Here is a 19,242-nt window from a genome sequence, read left to right on the forward strand (position 1 = left end):
CATAAAATACGTAGTTTTAAAATCACGTAATAAATCCAATACATCGCGTAATTTATGGATAATTTATGTCCTCGTTCAAATAATTCATTGTCAAAATTGACCATTAAATGATTTTAACACAACATTTTAATACGTTTGGATATATAAAATTATAAAATATAGTATTTTATATTTAAATTTATTTTTGTGCTGCATTTATATGGAAATTTATTTTATTTTTTTGGCTCAAAGATTTACTCAGTGCGAACAAGCCAATCATCCGCCATATTGGGAAGGATGATTTTCTAGAAAATTCACATGTGCAGTAGGACAAGTACAGGTTAAAAATCCAGCCCCATCTTACTCTAAATAACAAAGTTATTCATCCAAATTGTCAGGATGTCTTCTATGGGATCTCTCGCGTTCGACGAGTACGGTCGGCCTTTTTTAATTATCAGAGATCAAGACCAGAAAAGCAGATTAACTGGCATCGATGCACAAAAGGTATGTCTGAGTTGAAATGATTGAATATTGATGAATGATTGAACTGAATGAATACTAGTAGTAATACATTTGTAATAGTGCTGGTTTGATTGCCCATAGATCAATTTCTTTATTTTCAAAAGCGAGCAGGGGTGGTGCAATAATTATGTACATACCCTGGGGTGGTGAATTATAGGGGGGGCAAAGATTTTTGGCAGGCCAAAAAAGGGGGGGCAAGCATTTAGGAGGGGGATTACTTGAGAACTCTAGCTTCGAATTTGAACATTATAGTTAGGTATGTGAGCATTCCTTACCTGAGCATGCGCAATATTCAGCCTCTCTCAGCATATGGAAATCGCGCACCCGGCGCCATTTTGAAAATTCATTACCGGTACTATAGTAAATTTTACAGCGATGTTTTTGAAAAAAAATTTTGTGGGAATTAGATCGAGTTAAAAACAGTTCCAAAGCTTACAAGGTCAAGTCAAAGGTTGAACTTGATCATAACCGGAAGAGGTCAGATGATTACATGCGTGGTCGCGGCAAATTTTGGCGACTTTCTAGTGGGTTTGAAAGTGACGATTTCGATCTAATTTTTTTCGGGAATTACTCTCCAAATATCAAAATAACGGAGTTGAGCGGTAAGTTAAATGGAGCACGCGGTGAATAAAGGTAGTTTTTTGTACATAAAAATGTTTGGTTTGATGAGATTGGATGGATGCCTTGCGCCAAAAGTGAGTGAACTGGGGACTTTGTGTAGTACATGTACGAATTCAGCGACTTTTGCCAGGCAGTGAGTGAACATGTTTAACCCGGCACGGCATGGTTTGCGTATACTATGGGCTCATGCTGTGGATGCTGGGATAGATTCTCATTCTGTGCCGATTATGAGTCGGGGGGGGAAAAAGCAAATTTGGACCTTTCCTATTCCTATCCCATCATGCATAGCGCTAGCAGATTTTTGCTATGTATATGATAGATGCATGAATGGCTGTGGGCACATTGGGTATGATGGCCGGGGCGGACACATACCGTTTTTTTGGCCATTTTCCTATTTGATTTTCTAATTTCTAAATGTTCAAATTGATGGGGGGTACTCAGTATGGCGCTTCGTCATGGGGGGTAACTTGAGCAGGAGTGACCCCATTCTGATGATCAAGTGAACTGGCCCTCGAGTTTCCGCAATGATCTTGGAATAGGGAGCATCGCCAGCCAGTGCTCCAAAGGGTGCCTGCTCAAAGACAAAACTTAAGCCGGGGAAGGGGTGGGGGCCCTGGGGGGGTTCATACTTGAGCAGGAGTGACCCCATTCTGATGATCAAGTGAACTGGCCCTCGAGTTTCCGCAATGATCTTGAATAGGGAGCATCGCCAGCCAGTGCTCCAAAGGGTGCCTGCTCAAAGACAAAACTTAAGCCGGGGAAGGGGGTGGGGGGTTCATACTTGAGCAGGAGTGACCCCATTCTGATGATCAAATGAACTGGCCCTCGAGTTTCCGCAATGATCTTGAATAGGGAGCATCGCCAGCCAGTGCTCCAAAGGGTGCCTGCTCAAAGACAAAACTTAAGCCGGGGAAGGGGGTGGGGGGGTTCATACTTGAGCAGGAGTGACCCCATTCTGATGATCAAGTGAACTGGCCCTCGAGTTTCCGCAATGATCTTGAATAGGGAGCATCGCCAGCCAGTGCTCCAAAGGGTGCCTGCTCAAAAACATTTTCCTGGGGAGGGGTGAATGCATCAGCTAGTGCTTATAATAATCAAACATTTTAAAGGGTGCCCCCTCAAACAAATTACCCCCCCCCCCTTGTATCAGTGAAAAGGTGTACTCGGGTGGGTAGTATCAAAACCGTTAGTTTTTTAATAACAAAAAAAATAAAAAATAAGACACTTCAACACAAATTTCATCTTTTTGAATAAGTTTTTCTTTATTTTGGCATATGGTGTTGGCCCTCACTGTGGTTTCCCAGGGACTGCCTTTTGAGGAGAGCGAGAGCAATCGCTCTCTACTGCTCTCCTTAAATCCGATATAGGAGAGTGATTTTTAGCTTTCCTTAGTTGACCATTCTCTCATTACATTTTATTGTAAATGTTCTAAACAGCTCTTGAAGGCTCTAGAAGAGCTATTTAATGCTCTCCTGCAAATTCCAAAAGACAGTCCCTGGTTTCCATCCTCTGTTAAAGCTGGAATCTGCAGCAGAAAACAGAAATAAAACAAAACGTTACTCATACATGTTCATTTGTATATTAGGGGCTATCATTTTCTGCGGGGCTCCCAAATTTACAAAAAGTCAGCATCAATAAAATTGCGACCCCCCTATTTCGGCAACAAAATTTTATGACCCCCTCCCCACCAACCACTGATACACCTTACATGTACCCCCTGAAGAGGCTAAAATTGTATTCAGTCTTATAAGATAAACACACTATCTCTATCTGTGGTCATCTTGCGACTCCCTACATTTTGGTCATCGAAAATGTTATGACCCCCTATTTTTCTTTCCAAAAATTATGACCCCCTGTATATTTGGGACCCCCCCCTCCAAAGAAAATGATAGGCCCTTACATGTATGTTCACATCAGTACCAGTTAATAGCAAGACAGTGCTTGTTTCTTAAAATTGTGTATTCACAATGCACAGTATAGGCCTATAAGCATTTTAATATGTGCATGCACAAAAAGTTTGTACAGGAAATTGGCTGAAAAATTGAGCCATTCAAATTAGCATATCTCCGCAACCACATGTCGTATGACATTCATTTATGCCTCATCAGTTTTCTTTCATTTAGCTCTTTAATATGAGATTACTTTGATGAGAATCAAAAAAAGTTCAATTTTTTTGGTATTATACCTATTATAGTTGTTGCATTCGATGCTTAGCTAGAGTGCGTTGCTATCATTTTTCGTTCTGATAGCGCCGCGGTGAAATTTTTTCACCAGCAGAGGTTAGGGGCGGTGCTAGTCACGATTATCGCACTTTCAGTTTCCCACAGCGTTTGAGCGGGAATTGGATTGCGTACTTTTTCGATGTCTAGTGAGCAAATTTTTTCAATATTTTGAGAAAATGATGTCAAATTTTCTATTCTGTATTGTTTGGTAATAATGTCTTTTGCCAATAGTATGTTTAAAGTTGTAATTTTGTGTTTTTGATCGCAAAAGATCGGATATTTTAGTTCGATTCAATTCTGAACCCTTCGCATAGGGTGCCGATTTCAGCAGAACTTTGATGATAATTTTGCCTTTTTGGACACTAAAATGCTTTCGATCCTTAATTTTGTTTTAACCGAGTCTTAAATTAGCAAGCACAATACGGTTGGTACCACTTTTATATACATTGATGACATTTTAAAGATTTTTTTCAAGTTTCTAACCGCGCCAAATCGTTAAGTGTGTATTTCCCATTAATTTTTTTGACATCCAAAATGGCGTAAGCCAGTCCTCAATATACATAGGTACGGCGTATATAGGACTGGCAAGCGAGTCTAGGCTGTGCAATAATTATGAGCCGGGGGTAAAATTTCGAACGGCCTGTCCTAGAGGAAATGGTATTTTTTGGCACACTGTAAACAATAATTTATCTTAATTTCTCTTTGTTTCCTTTTTCTCCAGTCACATATTCTTGCTGCCAAAACAGTTGCAAACACACTGAAAACATCATTGGGGCCGAATGGTAAGTTACCTGTGCTGTAGTCAAGATGATTATCCAGGGATGCAAGTTTTCTGGAAATGTCTGGATTTCACACACACACACACACAAAATCCGGAAATGTTTTTTTTTCCAGAATAGGATGCTATTTCATCATTAAAAGAGCAAAAAAAAAATTTTTAGGGAGGAAGTGATAAGTGTTTGTCTAGCCAAGGGCCAGTTCAATTGCTTGCTTACATTATGTTATATAGGGCAAGTACATCCAGTCCACTTGCTTGAACTTGGCTGTGAAAGAAATTTTACTAGTGGTTAGCTTTGACACACATAGTGAGTGAAACTCTTGTCTGCCAAATTTTTCTTTGGATGCGATATGACGGTTTTGTATAGGGAGGTTTCATGTACGCCACAGGTCACTAGCCCAGGAGGCACAACAACGATACGATATTGGAGCATGTGAAAATGAAATATCACCTACAGAGTGCTAATATTCCTTACAAAGCATGGGTTTGAATAATGCGCCAAAGATTCACAGTGGATGATAATAGTTTGTTTGTCCTCCACCACACTTGACTGACTCTCAATGCAGGTCATTTTTGGCTCTGAGCGGAGCTATCAGTGCCTTTATCATGCAACTAACTAGCATTCATTTTCAGGCCACAATACGCTGTTGGTTTTTATGCTAAGGATCATTTAATGACTGATATGAAGACTTAAGTTTCGTTTCAAAGTTTGGCTAAGTTATTTTTGAATCGATTGCACTCCAGATTTTATTGAAATTCATGCGATAAAAGTATTATTTTTGGGTAACAAAGACCGCAATAGTCACGATAATAGAGTTATATCTTGGTTCCCTGTGTGTGCTAGAGATTATTCTGGTCTGTATAATTTAAGATGCGTGATACAGACGGAAACCAATGGAGGTACATTTCTTAAGATTTAGTTCAGATCAGAAATTATTTGACTACTTCTTATAACTTTTCTTCACTATTTCTTTATAATTTAAATAAAGAGATAGGTAAGGAATGTCAAAAAATAGTCAAGAACATGTCTGAATCTTGAATAAATCCCCGAATAAATCTGAACAAATGACTTTTCTGGGGGACTATTTTGCTTGCGCAAGTGCAGTACAAAAGCACTGTGATGATTTTTGGTTAAACAACCAGGGTTGCCAACAAATTTCAGCTTGAATGGCGGGCCAAATAACGAGATGTCGCCCAATTTTTCTCTTTACCATTGGTTTATATGGGGGCAGGGAAAAATCATGGGAAAATCTTCAAAAGTCGCCCAATAGGCTACAAAATCGCTGGTTTGGCAACCCTGAATCCATGGTTATTTTCTATGCATCGGGTCAAGGTCGTGATTTTCTACATTCGGACTTTGAATACGCCGGCTACTTTTGATAAAATAATTATCATGAAAATAGTTTACCAAGATGATTAGGAAGAAAATAATGTTCGAATGATACCATTGAGATTTTCAATTTCACAAGGGGAGGTGGAAGGAGATCTAGCTATGTCATTAGTTTGTAAATCTTGATGATGATCACTGGAATATAATAAAATGCATACTTGCCACACGGCAATCATACCGGGATCATGCTAGTACCTGCCAGGGACATGTCCGGCGGGCCGGTCATCGCTGCTAGCGCTGCAGTAGCGCACATCACAACCTAGCAAATATTCATTCCATAGGCCTACCGGTACCCAGATACCAACCCCAAGGCAGCAGCGTGTGAATGCAACTCGCTATCTATGACTGAGAGCCAAAGCATCGGGGAAAAATACTGAATTTTCACCAAATAAAAAAGGAGAAAGAGCCCTTAAGGAAAAGATAAGTGGAGAAATCTTCAATTATATTATTGAAAACAAATTACAATTTAATAGGGCCGGCTACATCAAAGAAAAGTGTAAACATGAAACCATTGAGCTATGATGAAACCAGGGGATGAAACCATGTCGAAGCTATCATTATTCTTAGCTTTTTACATCAATAATCCCCGCAATAATCACAAATATACTACATTTTACAGCAGATTAAGAATCAATAATGATGACTTTATGGCTGAATTTATGGAAATCACCAAGTTTCGTGAGTAAATTGACGAAGAATCACATAGCAATTTACGAGCGAAAGCAAAATTGTCGCCAGAAAATGATGAATGTTCTCCGATCTTTCAAAAATAATGGTCGCCGGGAATCCATCAATTTCATAACTTTCACCAAAGCAACCTTTTTCATGTTTCGTACGAACATAGGATAGAGTATATTTTACATAAAACTGTTAAAATAAGGACATTTTGTTGTCTCAAATAGTCGAATCCGAGCATAATAGGAACGCCAAAAAAGAATATATTTCACCAAGTGGAAATTTTACGTACTTGCTATATCAAGCCTGTATGACAAAAGCTCGACCGGCAGTGATTGGTTCATTATGCTATTAATGAATATTCATAATGCTATTGGGAGGCTGAAGTAAATAAATAGAATAAAATAATATTTAAATAGTGATATTTACTTATGAAAATAAAAACACAATAAATAAAATAAGAAAATGCAAAATTAATATGATAAAAAATAAACAAAAAATAAAACTGAAACAAATAAATTTTATTGAAATGAATTTTATTGAAATAGATGAAATAAAAAAATTATGAAAAATCCAAATGAAATACCTTGAGGGGGTCCAGGGGTTGGGTTTGGGGCATAAGCATAGTAATGTCATAAGAATTGTTCACCTGACCTTTAAAAAAAAATTTGACCCCAAGGTGTTTTTTTATATTTTAAGTAAGTTAAGGGGCCATCAATGACCCCTTGTTTTAACCTGTCATCCGAGGTAAAATTACTAAAAACTTGTATGGGCATGAAACTTGGTGGGTACAGTCAACATATAGAGTCAAATTTTTGGAAGGTCATTTCAGGGTCTTCCGAGGTCACCCGGGGTCATGTGAGGTCAAATTTTTGGAAGGTCATTTTGGGGGTCATCCGAGGTCACCCAGGGTCATCTGAGGTCAAATGACTAAAAACTGTCGTATGGGCATGAAACTTAGTGGGTACAGTCAACATTTAGAGTCAAATTATTGGAAGGTTATTTCGGGGTCATCTGAGGTCACTTAGGGGTCATCTGAGGTCAAATTACAAAAACTCATATGGGCATGAAACTTCGTGAGTACAGTCAACATTTGGAGTCAAATTTTTGGAAGCGCATTTCAATGTCATCCAAGGTCACCCAGGGGTCATCTGAGATCAAATTACTAAAAACTGTCGCATTGGCATGAAACTTGGTGGGTAGTCAACATTTATAGTCAAATTTTTGGAAGGTCCTTTAGGGGCCATCCGAGGTCACCCAGGGATCATCTGAGGTCAAATTTTTGGAAGGTCATTTTGGGGTCATTCGAGGTCACAGGAGTCATCTGAGGTCAAATTACTAAAAACTTGCATGGCATAAAACTTGGTGGGTACAGTCAACATTTTAGAGTCAGGTTTTTGGAAGGTCATTTCGGGGTCATTTAAGGTCACCCAGGGGTCATCTGAGGTCAAATTACTAAAAACTGTCATATGGGCATGGAACTTGGTGGGTACAGTCAACATTTAGAGTCAAGTTTTTGGAAGGTCATTTCAGTGTTATCTGAGGTCACCCAGGGGTCATCTGAGGTCAAATTACTAAAACTATCATATGGGCATGGAACTTGGTGGGTACAGTCAACATTTAGAGTCAAGTTTTTGGAAGGTCATTTCAGGGTCATCCAAGGTCACCCAGGATCATCTGAGGTCAACTTAATAAAAACTGTCGCATTGGCATGAAACTTGGTGGGTACAGTCAACATTTATAGTCAAATTTTTGGAAGGTCCTTTCGGGGCCATCCAAGGTCACTCAGGGATCATCTGAGGTCAAATTTTTGGAAGGTCATTTTGGGGTCATCCTAGGTCACCTAGGGGTCATCTGAGGTCAAATTACTAAAACTGTCGCATGGGCATAAAACTTGGTGGGTACAGTCAACATATAGAGTCAGGTTTTTGGAAGGTCATTACGGGGTCATTTCAGGTCACCGGGGGTCATCTGAGGTCAAATGACTAAAAACTGTCGTATGGGCATGGAACTTGGTGGGTACAGTCAACATATAGAGTCAGGTTTTGGAAGGTCATTACGGGGTCATTTCAGGTCACACGGGGTCATCTGAGGTCAAATGACTAAAACTGTCGTATGGGCATGGAACTTGGTGGGTACAGTCAACATTTAGAGTCAAGTATTTGGAAGGTCATTTCAGTGTTATCTGAGGTCACCCAGGGGTCATCTGAGGTCAAATTACTATCACTTTCACTGTCCCCAAAAAGCAAAGAGCCACAGCGCCATTGGTGCTCTTGTTATCAACCTTTTAACCTTTTCATGCAAGCGCCCTATTGCAGTGATTATGGTCTGCAGTTATGCAGTGACCATTAGACATTCAGTGGTTGGAATTAATTGCTGGGTTTTAAAAAAAAGGTGTAAAACACCACCTTTACTTGGGAGTAACATACAACTTTTCTATAAAATTCAGACCTTTAAAAAAACCTCTGGACCCCTTTATAAATTAGGCTTTTCAAGTGTGTCCAGCAACAAATATTTGGACCCAAAGATCTTGAGGCCAGCGCTACCTTTAATAATGCACATGCACCTAGGCAGTGTATTCAGATTTGGCAATGAATTCATGTAAAAAACTGTAAAAGTGTTGAAACATATTTCTGACCATGTGCCATAATTCTACATGTACCTGCAAAATAAGAACACAACAGAGAATTATGAAATGGTGAACTAGTTTCTCTATTGTGAAAATACATTGCACGTTTGGTATACATTTTGATCTATTTTTGTAGGCTTGGACAAGATGATGGTCGGTCCCGATGGTGATGTGACAGTAACCAACGATGGAGCCACTATCCTGAACCTGATGGATGTTGACCACCAGATAGCTAAGCTCATGGTGCAACTGTCAAAATCACAAGATGATGAAATTGGCGATGGTACCACTGGTGTTGTAGGTAATATCAAAATCCATTTTTTTTACCCAAACATCCCCCGTCTAGTTGATAGCCCAACATGATTTTAATTTCCTCATTCTTAATGTAATCCTGAGATAGGCATTTATCATAAACTACAATATCCTCAGTGACGATATGATGACGAGCCTGATAGGTGATATCTGCCTGCCCTGGTTGTCTCTGTCCAGACATGTTTTATGTCAGGACTGGTTATGATGATCGGAGTGGGTGATGTCGCTGTAAGTGTGAAGCACAAACACGAGGCATTTGTCTGAGAGGAACAAGTGATATCTGTTCAGGTTGGTTGCAAGCTTCTTGCAGGTGCTGTGTTGGAGATTTCTGGACCAAGTCTTGGGTATTGAGGCCACCTGAAGACTTGCTTGTGTTGATCTTGAATGTGGTCTCAAACCCCAAAGTCTTTGCCTTGGCTTTGTTCTTGATCTCTGGCCTCAATGGTGTTGGTCTCAGTATTAGCCTTGTATGGTCTGGTTTTGGTTTTAGTCTCAAAGCATGTGTGGTGAGGCAGAGACCCTACTACAGTGCAGAGACTCTACTAATAAAGAGTGCAGAGATACTATTAAGATGTGACATTTAATTGACTCATTTCAGTGATGGCTGGTGCGCTCCTGGAGCAAGCTGAGCAACTTCTAGACAGAGGTATCCATCCTATCAGGATAGCCGATGGCTACGAACTGGCCGCAAGGATGGCGGTCAAGAGGCTTGACGAGATAGCCGACGAATTTGAGGTTAACAGGGACAACTTGGAACCACTCATAGAAACAGCTATGACCACTTTAGGATCGAAAATGTAAGTTTCTTAAAATTCTGCGACAAGTCAATCACGCATTATGGTTTGCATATTCATTAAGGCCCTATTGAGACCCAACGTTATACGCGGAAAATGGTATCAATTAACAATCCACATGGAAACTAGGAAATCATGATTTCCATGACATGGCCATGTGCAGCAGGTTTTTTTACAACAAGCTACTTACTCACCAATGTCTTTTGTTGCTAAACTTGATAAGGAGAAGTCCTTCTGTAAGAATATCCTTTTAAAATAACAATTTGGTTGAAATTTGTTGCCAAAAATGATGTATAAATGTTTTAATTCCACAACATAAATTCTTCTGATCAAACTTGCCACCATTTTCATTTGGCAAACTACAGCCTGTAGGCCTTTAATCACAGCATGTTGCCTAATAGTCTGTATCAAGTCTTTTAAAAACAATTTATTGAGACCCAACGTTATACGCGGAAAATGGTATCAATTAACAATCCACATGGAAACTAGGAAATCATGATTTCCATGACATGGCCATGTGCAGCAGGTTTTTTTACAACAAGTTACTTACTCACCAATGTTTTTGTTGCTAAACTTGATAAGGAGAAGTCCTTCTGTAAGAATATCCTTTTAAAATAACAATTTGGTTGAAATTTGTTGCCAAAAATGATGTATAAATGTTTTAATTCCACAACATAAATTCTTCTGATCAAACTTGCCACCATTTTCATTTGGCAAACTACAGCCTGTAGGCCTTTAATCACAGCATGTTGCCTAATAGTCTGTATCAAGTCTTTAAAAACAATTTATTTCTTTGATGCACTTCACCGAACATGTGCTTTTCAATACACTGGTAACAGGGATTTCATACTCACTGAAAGAGCTTGGCTTAGGTCTGCCATGTGTATCACATGTTTGGTGTTGGCCAATTAAAACATGACATGCTGTCATCTAGCCTTGAGTAGATTAAAGGTGTTGCCTATTCATGCTTCAAAACATCATTATGGATGGGAAAGAACAGCCTAATCTATAATGTGGTTGGTCAAATTGACTTCTTGTAATATCATTTGCTCCACATGAGGGGTTTAGCACTGACACTTGGGTGCAATATATGGAAACATTTATCAGTCTACAAAATATAAACATTCTGAGACATGAATTTGACAAACTGGAATTTGGTTTTTTTTTTTTTTTTGTAAGTAAACATTAGGGATCATATTTTTCAAAAATGGAATATAGGGTTTCAGTGTATTTTGAAAATGATGGGTTTGTGTAAATTTTCATAATAGGCGCAGATTATCCTGGTTTTGAAATATGTAATTTTTGACAGCTCCTCCATGGATATCCATGTACACTGTCTTTGTATACTGCTTATTCGTACCCATGCTGTGCATGGGTACGAAGTCATTTGTATAACCCAACGTTCACCCTGATTATTATTTACCAGAACAGTTGTGGCAAATTAATTTTGGGAGTGGGACAAATTTGTACCTGATATGCAACAAATCAAAGAACATACTGCACTGTTGAATGCAAATGCAAATAATAATACTTAGCCAACAATACAAAGACCATCTTAATTTAATAGTTTGTTTCATAGCCCCCACATGCATTAGTAAAAAATTGCCCGCTTTTTGAGCATTATAGTTTTTATACAGTTTTTTTTCTGCTGTTTTATTTATTTTTTTCAAATCCACCACACAAAAATCTCTGACATCTCCAGATGTCAAAAATCGTAAACCTCAATCAAATTCTTTGTCTTGGCCACAGTGAAACCTCCTTGAGAGATGAAAAGGTGGTGGTCGCATGTCATAAGTTGGGTATGCTAAAAGGGTGGAGGGATTACACTTTTCTGAAAATTGCTATACAAATTTGATTGGCTTTCCGTAACCCCATATCCTACAGCAGTGGTTGATACCTCATTTTAAGCCTAATTTTATACTCTTTCAGTCTACTGAAGCATATAATTATACATTATTCAGCAAAAAAATCACATCAGTTGAAATGAAAAATGCCAGGGGTGGAGGAGCAGGCGGATGTGGAGCAGGCGGATGCGGGAGTGTGCAATAGGGCCTATATGAAAATTCACATGTCAGCATGTCAAAACTACTGGTTACTTTTTCAAATCTACGGAGGGTATGATGTGTTGACAGCTGTGAATGCTGAATTTGTACAACTAAAACAATTACTGACTACTTAAAGTGGTACTACACCCCCTGATAAATTTTGTGACTAATTTAGCATTTTTCTCAAAAAGTAACTACACATTGATAACAAAAGTTATATGCATATTATAGGGGCAAGGAATCCAATTACTTCACTGAAATTTCGGTGATTCAAGACAAGGGGTTCATTATATAAGTTAAGAAATGAGGTACATTCTAGCGGGACCTCTTTTCTTATCATAAATAACGTACCGCTTGTCATATGTCACCGAAATTCCAGTGTAGTAACTGGATTCCTTACCCTTATAATATACATAACTTTTGTTACCAGTGTGATATTATTTTTGAGAAAAATGCAAAAATAATCGCAAATTTATTAAGGTGTGAAGTGCCACCTTAAAAGGTTATATGTTCCATTTTTTTTTTTTAATGAAATCCTAGTTGAATTTCAGTATTTTTAGCAGTATGCTAATGTGCATTTCTCTTCTTGATATTCATTTCCTCAATAATAGAATAACTATCTCGCTAATTACTCGTAAAAAGGTCATTGACCTTCACAATGTAATTAACATACGTACAATTATTTTAAATAGTTCATTTGAAGCATTAATGTATTGAAAACATATCCTCCAAATCTGATGACATTCTTGCATAAAATAAAAATTTTACAGTCATTTTTGTAATTGAGGTCCGATTTGAGAAAAACGCATTTGAAAATTGAGATTTACATAGACACCTGTGTATTAATTAATTAGTAATTAAGCATTATCTCACAAATTAAGCAGGTATCAAGGTTAAAAATGGTGTTAATTATTAAAGATTGTCAATATATACAACATATCAAAAAATACATTTTTTGTCATTTTTGACCATGTAATGGAAATTGTACCCAACTAATGACATGCGACCTGGTCTATTCTTGTCAAAAACCTTGTCCCACCGATAAAAAGTACAAAAATAAAAAAAACATTCTGCATTAGGTTTTTAACTTGGGAAGGGCTTTGAGATGAATTGTTATCCACTTCACTCATGTGTGACTTCTAACAAAAGACACTGATTCCCGTAGTATTCCTCATTCAGACGAAATCAATGCACGACCTCGGAGTTACCTGCATGACTTTGGCGGACCATTTTGAAACAGTCATGGTTCCACATGCAGGTACTTCTTGTGAAAGTCCTAAACAAGGTATAGCAGTCGCTAATAGGATATGCAGCATATTATAGAACACGGATAACCTCTATTAAATTAAGATGGCCTAACATTAAGGTGATCAATGCAGAACAATAAAAAACATGCAGAAAGGGAGCTCGAATGTTATTTGCAATATATCTTCTCTGCTTGCTTTCAAACTCCAGTGTTAACCGTTGCCAACGTCAGATGGCAGAGATCGCAGTGAACGCCATCATGTCAGTGGCTGATCTGGAGAGGAAAGACGTAGATTTTGAGCTGATCAAAGTTGATGGCAAAGTTGGTGGCAAATTGCAGGACACTATGCTTGTGAAGGGTGTGGTAGTGGACAAAGATTTCAGCCATCCACAGATGCCAAAGGTGAGTACTGGCCATTAGAGGTTAGATTGGGAAAGTCTTCGCATAGCTCCCATGTGTAATGATACGGCAAGTGTGCCATATTCCCCTGTATGGGAAGTTGATCATATTGGATTGTCACCCATGGAGACTGAAATAGTGGACCTCAGGTTTGTTGATGGCTCAAATCAAACATTGGGCTTTTTCTCAGGGGAAGGTTCAGGTTGAATCTTTCTTGGAGGGTGTATGAAATTCAAACGGAGCTGCCTAATGTGTTCATCCATTTGAAATTCATACTCTCCAAAATCTTCCACAGGCCAGGTTAGTGTGGATTTTAAATTCAACAACTCTTCCTATACCTTTGTACAGGAGCCAAACATTGTTAATCGGTGATGAATCCACAGTCCAGTAGCGTATACGCGAACGCAAGGTTACGCGTATGTGTTAACCAGGAATCAAAGTTTGCCGGACTCATCATTATTTCAACAATTATTTTCCCCTCCATAAGCGACACACAAGTGGTAAAGTCTGCACACCCTAATACTTGTTTACTTAAATACAGAATAAAGCCTCCTAACACTATCATCCTGCATATTTTGCCATACTTTACCGTTTTAAACATTACATCCCATGATCAAGCAGTATTTGAGTCCTGTTTTCTGTCTAAATATTTTTTTGGAGAGGTGAGATTTCTTACCGTAACCGACTTTGTGATCCTCAGTGACGATATGATGACGAGCCTGATAGGTGATATCTGCCTGCCCTGGTTGTCTCAGTCCAGACATGTTTTATGTCAAGACTGGTTATGATGATTAAGGTGGGTGATGTCGCTGTTTGCATGAAGCACAAACACGAAGCATTTGTCTGAGAGGAAACAAGCTTGAAACAAAGTGAATCGTTCATATGTTACAGTCGATAGTAGTGTTTTGAATATTGTGTTATGACAGAGGAAAAGTCTTAAGTTTGTCAGGGGATTAAATAAATAAATAAATAAATAAATAATAAATAAATGTAATAAGTAGAAATATACTAGTTGCAATGACTGAGTAATAACCCTGAACCTTAAATCTTTAACTCTGAACTTGAAGCCTAAGTCAAAACCCCCATCATAATCTATTCTTAATCCTAAACCTAACTCTCCTACATAGGATATTGCTGTGGCACCAAAGTAAATATGTCTTACGATAATTGTCTACACAGAAACATGTTAGACCAAAACAATATATTCCAGTAAAACTGCTTCAGCTGGGCTACTTTTAAATTTATAAGTACTTTGCATTAAACTCGTCCATGTTTTTCAAATATAGGAAGTAAAAGATCCCAAGATAACAATTATAACATGCCCATTTGAGTGTCTCAAACAATCCAAACGTACAGTATTTTCCTCTCAATGAGTGACCCACAATTCCAGACTCTCTAAATCTAACTTTCTTCAGTATTATATAAACATGAATGTTTCTCACACCATCATCAGGACAACTTAGCTGAACCTTGCCTCCTAACAGTATATGACCGTATTTGAGTTCAAATACTATGAATATTTTGTGTGAAAGCCATAGATTCCTTGACATAATATAACTGACGCAATCCTCAGTGATGATATGATGACGAGCCTGATAGGTGATATCTGCCTGCCCTGGTTGTCTCAGTCCAGACATGTTTTATGTCAGGACTGGTTATGATGATTAGGGTGGGTGATGTCGCTAGTACACATGAAGCACAAACACGAGGCATTTGTCTGAGAGGATATTTGGCTAACTTAAGTGAACATGTTACAGTAAATAGCAGTGTTTTGAATTGTGTTATGAAGGCAAGGAGTCCTAAGTTGGTCAAGGAATTAAATGTAATTAAACAGTTATTGAAATATGAGATACTAGTTGGAATGACTGAATCCCCATGAGTCATAACTCTGAATATCAAATCCTTAAACGTAAGTTATAACTCATCATAATCCTAACCTCAATCCTGAATCTAACTATCATACATAGGGTATTGCTATGGCACCAAAGTAACTATCTCTCACTATAATTGTCCCCACAGAAACATTTTAGACCTACGCTGAGTCTGTTAAAACTGCTCCAGCTGGGCTGCTTGTAAATAATCAAGTAATTATGCATTGAATTCTTCCATTCTTGTGTTTTTTTTCAAATGTTTCTCACATGGGAAGTAAAAGATGCCAATTTAGCAATTTTGATGTATTCCTAAACAATCCAGACGTACAGTGTTTTTCCCTTCCATGAGTGACACATAAGCATTCCAGACTCTCAAAATCTAACATTTTTGTGGAAGCTATAGATGAGTTGACATCTGACATCAACGGCAGTATGAGCAAGCATCATCACAATTTCCATTGTTTTTTGCCTGGCAGTATGCACGCACATCATATTTTGTTCAGGGCTTGTGTTTTTAAAACTCACACCACGTCACAATAAGGCCATTGAACATTGTAGTGGTTGCATGAGATTCACTCAAGCATATCGATATACCAGTCCCTTGCCTTTGTTGATAAACATTGAGGTCAACTCATCTATAGATTTCTTGTTATAACTGACTTTTCAATCCTCAGTGACGATATGATGACGAGCCTGATAGGTGATATCTGCTAGCCCTGGTTGTCTCGGTCCAGACATGTTTTATGTCAAGACTGGTTATGGTGATTAGGTGGGTGATGTCGCTGTAAGCGTGAAGTACAAACACGAGGCATTTGTCTGAGAGGAAACTAGCTTATTTGAAGCGAGTTTTTGACATGTTACAAAGGAAAAGTATTATTTATAGCAGGGGAAGAGTTCTTAGTTGGTTAAAGGATAATTCGGGATTCAATCATGTTTCACAGTTCATCACCGACACCATGTAAAAATGACGCAAACACGCCGGACGTGAGTTGTTAAACGGTGATCAACAACGAAAGAGTTGTTGAAAATGTAATTGTATTAAGAAAGTTAGTTGACATTTTGTTGTTGATTATAATTTGAAAGCTAGCTAGCAAGAACATTGGTCATAACTTAGAACCTATCCTTAACAATAAGTCCTATCCATTATCATTAGTCCCGACTAGGAAATAAGAAGCGCTGGACCAGGGGATACTTTGTAAAAAAAACAGCCCCTGGTTCACGGGGTTTAACAGGGAATCAGGGGCTATTTCCAATGAACCAGGGGCTATTCAATGGATGTGAACATTTGTTGTGTACAATTTGATACCTCACTCAATCAGGCTGGGAAATAAGAAACGTCGGACCAGGGGTTACTTTGTAAAAAAATAGCCCCTGGTTCACGGGTTTTTACAGGGAATCAGGGGCTATTTTCAATGAACCAGGGGCCCCCACTTATTTCCCAACTTGCATTAGTCCTACCCTTAATCCTGAATCCTAAGTGCATTAGATGTAAATATAAATATATAATATCCAAGCAGTTGAACTCTTGTCATAACTGACTGCTAAATCCTCAGTGACGATATGATGACGAGCCTGATAGGTGATATCTGCCTGCCCTGGTTGTCTCAGTCCAGACATGTTTTATGTCAGGACTGGTTATGATGATTAGGGTGGGTGATGTCGCTGTACGCATGAAGCACAAACACGAGGCATTTGTCTGAGAGGATATTTGGCTAACTTAAGTGAACATGTTACAGTAAATAGCAGTGTTTTGAATTGTGTTATGAAGGCAAGGAGTCCTAAGTTGGTCAAGGAATTAAATGTAATTAAACAGTTATTGAAATATGAGATACTAGTTGGAATGACTGAATCCCCATGAGTCATAACTCTGAATATCAAATCCTTAAACGTAAGTTATAACTCATCATAATCCTAACCTCAATCCTGAATCTAACTATCATACATAGGGTATTGCTATGGCACCAAAGTAACTATCTCTCACTATAATTGTCCCCACAGAAACATTTTAGACCTACGCTGAGTCTGTTAAAACTGCTCCAGCTGGGCTGCTTGTAAATAATCAAGTAATTATGCATTGAATTCTTCCATTCTTGTGGTGTTTTTTTTCAAATGTTTCTCACATGGGAAGTAAAAGATGCCAATTTAGCAATTTTTGATGTATTCCTAAACAATCCAGACGTACAGTGTTTTTGAGTGACACATAAGCATTCCAGACTCTCAAAATCTAACATTTTTGTGGAAGCTATAGATGAGTTGACATCTGACATCAACGCCTGGCAGTATGAGCAAGCATCATCACAATTTCCATTGTTTTTTGCCTGGCAGTATGCACGCACATCATATTTTGTTCAGGGCTCGTGTTTTTAAAACTCACACCACGTCACAATAAGGCCATTGAACATTGTAGTGGTTGCATGAGATTTACTCAAGCATATCGATATACCAGTCCCTTGCCTTTGTTGATAAACATTGAGGTCAACTCATCTATAGATTTCTTGTTATAACTGACTTTTCAATCCTCAGTGACGATATGATGACGAGCCTGATAGGTGATATCTGCTAGCCCTGGTTGTCTCGGTCCAGACATGTTTTATGTCAAGACTGGTTATGGTGATTAGGGTGGGTGATGTCGCTGTAAGCGTGAAGTACAAACACGAGGCATTTGTCTGAGAGGAAACTAGCTTATTTGAAGCGAGTTTTTGATATGTTACAAAGGAAAAGTATTATTTATAGCAGGGGAAGAGTTCTAAGTTGGTTAAAGGATAATTTGGGATTCAATCATGTTTCACAGTTCATCACCGACACCATGTAAGAATGACGCAAACACGCCGGACGTGAGTTGTTAAACGGTGATCAACAACGATGAAACATGATTGAATCCCTTTCAACAACGAAAACAAGCTAAAGACCGTCTGAATTCACATGATTATTTCATGAGGAATACAAGTTAGTTACTGTCACTCAACCTTTCTCAAGACAATCAATGATTTCTATGTTATCAGCTATAGAACTAGAATAAAACTGTAATGTTTAGGTGCTACCGCCAACTGAATTTAACATGTAAACACACAAATTCCAGGCATGATAAATTTTATGCGCTCACAAAACTTCCTGTTAACTTGAGTTAGCATAATACGCTAACTGGAAAAGTGTGGATTCATTGATTAACAACGTTTGGCTTCTGTACAAATGTATTGGAAGAGTTGTCAAAAATGTAATTGAATAATTATTGAATTAAGAAGAAAGTGAGTTGACATTTTGTTGTTGATTATAATTTGAAAGCTAGCTAGCAAGAACATTGGTCATAACTTAGAACCTATCCTTAACAATAAGTCCTATCCATTATCATTAGTCCCGACTGGGAAATAAGAAGCGCTGGACCAGGGGCTACTTTGTAAAAAAAACAGCCCCTGGTTCACTGGGTTTAACATGGAATCAGGGGCTATTTCCAATGAACCAGAGCAGAGGCTATTCAATGGATGTGAACATTTGTTGTGTACAATTTGATACCTCACTCAATCAGGCTGGGAAATAAGAAGCATCGGACCAGGGGTTACTTTGTAAAAAAATAGCCCCTGGTTCACGGGTTTTTACAGGGAATCAGGGGCTATTTTCAATGAACCAGGGGCTAAATGGCCCCTGGCCCCCACTTATTTCCCAACCTGCATTAGTCCTACCCTTAATCCTGAATCCTAAGTGTATTAGATGTAAATATATAATATCCAAGCAGTTGAACTCTTGTCATAACTGACTGCTAAA

General features: G+C 38.4%; 1 protein-coding gene across 1 annotated transcript in view; it reads left to right on the forward strand.

Moving 5' to 3' along the window:
* The first annotated feature begins 251 nt into the window (after nucleotides 1–251).
* The window catches only part of LOC140141962 (T-complex protein 1 subunit epsilon-like), a 36,850-nt gene continuing 17,859 nt past the window's right edge, over nucleotides 252–19,242 (forward strand). Inside the window, exons 1-5 of the mRNA XM_072163853.1 lie at nucleotides 252–483; nucleotides 4,066–4,126; nucleotides 8,953–9,117; nucleotides 9,727–9,925; nucleotides 13,423–13,615. Of these exons, the coding sequence (XP_072019954.1) occupies nucleotides 379–483; nucleotides 4,066–4,126; nucleotides 8,953–9,117; nucleotides 9,727–9,925; nucleotides 13,423–13,615 (723 nt within the window). The 5' untranslated portion in view covers nucleotides 252–378. The remainder of the gene's footprint in view (nucleotides 484–4,065; nucleotides 4,127–8,952; nucleotides 9,118–9,726; nucleotides 9,926–13,422; nucleotides 13,616–19,242) is intronic.

This window comes from Amphiura filiformis, chromosome 20 (assembly GCF_039555335.1).
Source record: "Amphiura filiformis chromosome 20, Afil_fr2py, whole genome shotgun sequence".
NCBI lineage: Eukaryota > Metazoa > Echinodermata > Ophiuroidea > Amphilepidida > Amphiuridae > Amphiura > Amphiura filiformis.